The sequence below is a fragment of the Uranotaenia lowii genome, chromosome 3 (assembly GCF_029784155.1).
Source record: "Uranotaenia lowii strain MFRU-FL chromosome 3, ASM2978415v1, whole genome shotgun sequence".
NCBI classification, from domain to species: domain Eukaryota; kingdom Metazoa; phylum Arthropoda; class Insecta; order Diptera; family Culicidae; genus Uranotaenia; species Uranotaenia lowii.
In genome coordinates this window covers 68,805,378-68,811,956 of record NC_073693.1, presented here as the reverse complement: position 1 = coordinate 68,811,956, position 6,579 = coordinate 68,805,378, and the positions used below count along the sequence as shown (strand labels likewise).

The window sequence follows — 6,579 nt, the reverse complement described above, 5'->3', positions numbered from 1 at the left end:
TGACAAAAATGACAAAAATGACAAAACTGACAAAAATGACAAAAATGACAAAAATGACAAAAATGACAAAAATGACAAAAATGACAAAAATGACAAAAATGACAAAAATGACAAAAATGACAAAAATGACAAAAATGACAAAAATGACAAAAATGACAAAAATGACAAAAATGACAAAAATGACAAAAATGACAAAAATGACAAAAATGACAAAAATGACAAAAATGACAAAAATGACAAAAATGACAAAAATGACAAAAATGACAAAAATGACAAAAATGACAAAAATGACAAAAATGACAAAAATGACAAAAATGACAAAAATGACAAAAATGACAAAAATGACAAAAATGACAAAAATGACAAAAATGACAAAAATGACAAAAATGACAAAAATGACAAAAATGACAAAAATGACAAAAATGACAAAAATGACAAAAATGACAAAAATGACAAAAATGACAAAAATGACAAAAATGACAAAAATGACAAAAATGACAAAAATGACAAAAATGACAAAAATGACAAAAATGACAAAAATGACAAAAATGACAAAAATGACAAAAATGACAAAAATGACAAAAATGACAAAAATGACAAAAATGACAAAAATGACAAAAATGACTGTTACCGCAGGGGTTGAAGAGATGATTTATTTAGGACTTCTGAGGTTTCGGAATTGTTTTTGAGATAAGCTGGTTACCTTTGCTGTTTTCACTAACTTGATTTATTTTGAACTGATGCATTACATTTCATTTTCTGGCCTTTTATATTCATTTTCGTCCAGACTCTACGTTCTAGGTCTCAGTTCGGTCGTCCAGACTCTAAAGGTGCTGGGTCTCCTTTCTTTTGAAACTATAGGGTCTGATGAGATCCCCTTTCTACCTATTCAATCTCGAAGCTTCGCGACGCTTACTTCACCGCGTGAAAAGTGAGTGGAGCTGAGATCCCACTTTCCCGTTTTATTGGCACCCCGGATTTCCCTACTGTGAGCACGTTCTTTCTTATGCTGTCAGATTGGAATGAATATGAACGTGCCCCAACATGTAAACAAATCGCTTAATGTTTTGGAATCACCGGTAAGTCTAACAATTTTTCATTCCTAAATTCTTGTGTTTAACATGTTTTTTTTGTTTATTTTAGCTTACATGACTATGCTTAATGCTAGGGTGGGCCTACCTAGAAGGAATAGGCAAAAAATGCAAAAAAAAGGTAGGTTTTGGTGCTATTTTGATGTGTGGTGGTATCACGGTTTGCAGCCTCCCCAAGGTATGCTTTCAGAGGCTGGTGCGGCACGATATGGTGCCCCGGCAGTGGGTTGAGGCCGCAACATTCCGCCCACCAAAATTCTTAATGAATTTTCCCGTTCGGTTGTTGGAAGCTTACTTATGTTGTGTATGGTTTGAGTTATTTCTCCGGACTGGACCCTTACTGTTGCTAACCTGGGATGACCATCCGGACTATCGTGCAACTTCAGCACCCGACCTAATCTCCACTGGGTTGAAAGTAAATTTTTGGATCTGATGAGAACTAGATCCCCGGGAATAATCTCGTTCGAAGGTTTTTGCCATTTTCCTTTGATTTGGAGTTCGGGAATATATTCCCTGTGCCAACGTTCCCAGAAATGGTTCTTCAGCTCCATTATGTACCGGAATCTTAAGTCGTAGGGGACATCTGGATTGGGAAGATAATTTCCGTTTTCATTCTGCTCCTTGATGGGTCGTCCAATCAGCAAATGACCCGGTGTCAAGGCTTGAAGATCGTTTGGATCATTTGAGCATGGAGAAATTGGTCTTGAGTTCATGATTGCCTCAATTTCGATCAACAAAGTGGTAAATTCTTCGAAGGTTAAGCGCGCGTTTCCGGTCACGATGTTGAGGTGGTGTTTTGCGGTTTTTATCGCCGCTTCCCACAGGCCGCCTAGATGAGGGACTCCGGGAACGTTGAAATGCCACTGTGTGCCTCCAGCCGACAGGAAATTAGCGACTCGCTGATTGTGATCATCCGATTGGATTTTTTTGTACCATGCCCGCATTTCTCGCGATGCTCCTTGGAAATTTGTACCATTGTCGCTATAGAGATGTCCAACTGCTCCTCTACGCCCGATGAAACGCCTCAACGCTGCGAGACACGCGGTAGTTGTGAGTTTCGTAACCGCTTCGATGTGAACGGCTCTTGTTGCGTAGCATACAAATATAGCGATGTACCCTTTCGTTGATGTTGCGCCTCTGCCGCGACGATCGACCAATGTGATGGGGCCACCGTAATCGACTCCGCTGATGAAAAATGGGGGGGCCTGATTCACTCGTTCTGGTGGAAGCTGTCCCATGATTGGCTGAGTCAAACCACGCTCTGGGCTCTTTCGATAGCACGGAATGCAGCTCCAAACAGTATTGCGTGCCAAATTCCTTCCGTTTGGAACCCAAAATCGTCGCCGAGTGAACGCCAGTAGTGCTTGTGCTCCGATGTGATGATTCTTCACGTGTTCTTGATGAAACAAAACCTTCGCTAAACGACAACCTGCGGGTAGGATCCAAGGGTGTTTCGACTCGTAGATCATATCCGCCCTCGCCAACCTGCCGCCCACCCTGAGGAGTCCGCCATCCAGAAATGGTGTTAATGGCCACAGTTTACTCTTATGCGGCAAGGGTTCGCCTTGTTGAAGCACTGGTTGAAGTGCCGTGATTTCAGCGTCGAACGCCTGATGTTGTGAATATCGGACGAGCATTCTTTCACCTGCCTCATAGTCACCCACTGATAAAGGACCTGTGTTTCGGTGTTCTCGGGGGAGTTGAATGTTGACGACGAAACGGATCATCCAGGATGTAACTCTGACCATAGTTCGATAAGATGAATACCTCGCTATGATGTCATCTAGAAGATCGCTAGCTACCATGTAGTAAGAAGCCACCTCTGCTGACCTGCGCTTCTCGTTGTCCATCGCCTCCTTCTCCTTTGGCGCAAGATGAACTTCTTGCGGCTCTCGTAAACTTTCAGGTTCCCAGTCCGGACCCGACCACCACAGATGATTTTCAGCAAGTGACACGGGAGCTGCACCTCGACTTAAGAGATCGGCTGGATTCTGATGGGTGCGTACGTGCCTCCAGTTGATTGCAGGAAGAATCTCGTTGATCTGCACCACGCGATTTGCTACGAACGTCTTCCATCTTGATGGGTCACCCGCTATCCACGCTAAAGTCGTCATCGAATCACTGAAGGCTAAGGTTTGGTTGATCTCTAGGCGAAGATTCTGCTTGACCGTCTTTATCAATTCTGCTAATAGTGCGGCAGCGCACAATTCGCTGCGAGGAATCGTTGGGCGATTGATCGGACAAACCTTTGACTTCGAGCACAGAAGGCGCGAACTGGTGTTACCATACTTGTCAATGGCGCGTAAGTAGATTACCGCCCCATATGCGAGCTCCGACGCGTCACAGAAACCGTGTAGATAGATGCGTGTGGGTTTGTCGATCGAGATGCTTCTCCTAGGCACCTTAATTCTCCAGACTTCTCGTAGATGGGTCAGGTACGTCCTCCATCGTTGGTTGAAAGAGGCCGGTAGCGGGTCTGACCAGTCACTGGCAATCTTCCATATCTCCTGCATGAAGACCTTTGCAATAGTTACGACGGGTCCGATCAATCCTAGAGGATCAAATATCTTCGCTATCGTTGAGAGCACTTGTCGTTTGGTGAATACGGCTTGGAAGGGATCACAATTCGCCACAAACACGAACAAATCACTGCGACACTGCCATTTTAGCCCAAGCGTCTTGATTGTTGGGTCGGGTTCGAGGTCTAAGGCCAACTCACTTGCTCGGTCGTTGGGTGGAACAGCTCGCAGCACTGAAGATTCATTTGAGGCCCACTTGCGAATGGGAAATCCGCCTTTCTGTAGGAGTCTAGTCAGTTGCATCCGTTTCTCGATGGCTTCCTCGACGGTGTCAGCACCGGTCAAGCAGTCGTCGACGTAGATGTCATTTTCCGATTCCTTCGCTATCGGAAACTCGTTGCCCTCATCGATGAAAAGTTGTTTAAGGGTGCGTGTTGCCAGAAAAGGTGCGCATGCTAAACCAAACGTGACTGTGTTCATCCGGTACTCAGCCACCTTTCGACCCGGCTCTTGCCAGATCATACGAATCCGATCGCTATCCTCTGGTGACACTCTAACCTGCAGATACATTTTCTCGATATCTCCGGTTAATGCAACTCGATGGGTTCGGAAATTGAGAAGAATGCAGTAAAGAGACTTCTGCACGACCGGCCCTGTCATCAGCAAGTCGTTGAGCGTCACTCCGTTGCTGGATTTCATCGACCCGTTAAAAACCACTCGAAGTTTCGTCGTAGTGCTGTCCTCCTTCAGCACGCAATGGTGAGGCAGGAATATCGTGCGTTGCTGTTTCGTAGATGGCTCTGCTCTGCTTATGTGACCCGCTATGATAAAATTGTTGATGTATTCTTCGTACATCTTCTGACGTTCTGGATCCTTGTTCAGCCGTTTGGATCCTTGTTCAGCCGTTTTTTCAGAAGATCAAACTGCTTTAATGCCTGGTACCCGGTCTCCGCAATCTCGACTGGATCTCGCTTGAACGGGAGTTTTACGACGTACCGCCCAGTATGGTCCCTGGTGGTGTGCTGTCTGTAGTGGTCCTCACACAACCGCTCTTCCACTGAGAGGTGGCGCTGCGGCACGAGGGTTTCCAGTTCCCAGAATCGAGAGACAAGTTGGTTCACTGTTGGTTCAGGTTCTGCTTCGTCATCAGACAGAGAAGTCATGAGACACAACGAGGGCTTGTTGCTGGCAGCTTCGGTGCGGCATTCTCCTGCGACGACCCAACCTAGAACTGTCTGCTGCAACACTGGCTTGCTTGGACCCTACGAAATGCGCCCGCCTTCCAAAAGCTGATAAAACACCCCGGCACCGATGAGCAGGTCAATAGAGGCTGGTTTGTTGAAATGCTCGTCTGCCAATGGTATGCTGGTATTCAACTTCCAACGGTCGATGTCGAACTGACGATGGGGTAACTGATCGGAGATCTTGTCCAGAATGGCACACTCCAGAGTCATCTGCAGGTTGGAATGCCTAGATCCGATGTTTACGAACGCTGCTTTCCTCAATTTGGTTGACATTCCCGATATTCCCTTCAACGGTATGTCGATACGGTGTGTCTCGGGCTGTAGTTGCTCAACAAGCTTGGTGGTGACAAAGGATGCTTGAGATCCCGAATCAAGAAGAGCTCGTGCCGAAATACGTTCACCTGATGCACTAGTCACCCAGATGATAGCCGTGGCCAGAAAAACAGACGAAAACGAATCCGAAGCTACATGGTTCACCGTTCCAAATGACAGATGTACCTGCGCTGGAACCAGGCTATCATGGAGCAATGTGTGATGAGCTTCGTTGCACTTCCTGCACCTTCCGGCATCGCAAGTTGCTACACCATGCTTAACGCGCAGACAGTTGGTGCAGAGATCCATACGATGTACTGTTTGTAAGCGTTCAGCAGACGACATCGATCTGAACTTCTGACAAAACAGTAGATAGTGGGGTTTTTGTTGACATACGTTGCACTTCGCACTGGCGCCTATGCCCGTGCTGATGAAGCTTTGGCTTCGCTGCTGACTGCGATCAAATCTTCCGGACGATGGACGATGCGGAGGATTTCCCGATGGACGATGCGGAGCACCTCCCGATCGAAACGAAGAGTTATGCGCAGTCTCGAGCGCGTAGGCACGCTGGTCGATGAATCCAAGAAATTCTTCCACACTGGCTGGGAATTCAAAGATGGCTGTCCGGTCGATCCAATGTTGGCGCGTTTCGACATCCACCTTCATTAGTAAGAGGTGGATCAACCAACAATCCCGTTCCTCCCGTCGAAGGGCTGCTAAGGCTCGAGTTACATCATCCGCTGTGTCGTGCAGTCTCCGGAGCAAGAGGCCGGTTGCTACTGTAAACGACGGAATTTCAATGAATCGCTGAACGTGGTGAGCGACGATAAGATCCTTTCGATCGAACCGTCTTTTTAGAGCTTCGAGAGCGCCATCATAAGCGCTATCTTCCACCCTGACATGCTTAATAACTGCTGCTGCCTTACCCGATGTATACGTCTTGAGGTAGAACAGCTTCTGTGCCTTCGACAAATTCTCGTTTTTGTCGACTGCGCTGAGAAACAAATCGAAAAACGACGACCATTCACTGTATTCGCCGGTGAAAGTTGGTAGTATCCCTTTCGGCAAGTGAAGCTCCGGAGCAGTGAGCCGTACATGGGACCGGATTTGGGTTGCGCCTCCACCATCCGAGCTCTCCTGGATGAAATTCGCACCGACTGCTGGTGCTTCCGGAGCTAGTATCGATGAGTCTCGGCCTTCCTCTTCGGTTCCAAATGATTCGGCATCGTTGCTTCCGCTGTCTTCCTGCTTCGTGTCCTTCGGTTGCTCCATTGGTGCTAGAAGCTTGGAGATTCCGCCGTTCAACTTCGCTTTCGACGCGTTGAATCGCTTGATGATTGATTCCTCCTCATCCAAATGCTCCTCGATGTCGTCAACGGCAATGCATTGGTCGAGAATGTGGTTTTGAATTGC

At 46.8% G+C, this 6,579-nt stretch overlaps 1 protein-coding gene across 1 annotated transcript; it reads right to left on the bottom strand.

The window, feature by feature from the left end:
* Nucleotides 1–1,246: 1,246 nt before the first annotated feature.
* LOC129752268 (uncharacterized) lies at nt 1,247–4,465 on the bottom strand. The gene has a single exon (XM_055748055.1). It carries the CDS (start codon nt 4,463–4,465, stop codon nt 1,247–1,249), a length of 3,219 nt encoding a protein of 1,072 aa, XP_055604030.1.
* Between the last annotated feature and the right edge of the window lie 2,114 nt (nt 4,466–6,579).

Excerpts from the sequence above, each read along its gene's own strand:
- LOC129752268 (XM_055748055.1), bottom strand. The coding sequence starts at position 4,465 with ATGTACGAAGAATACATCAACAATTTTATCATAGCGGGTCACATAAGC.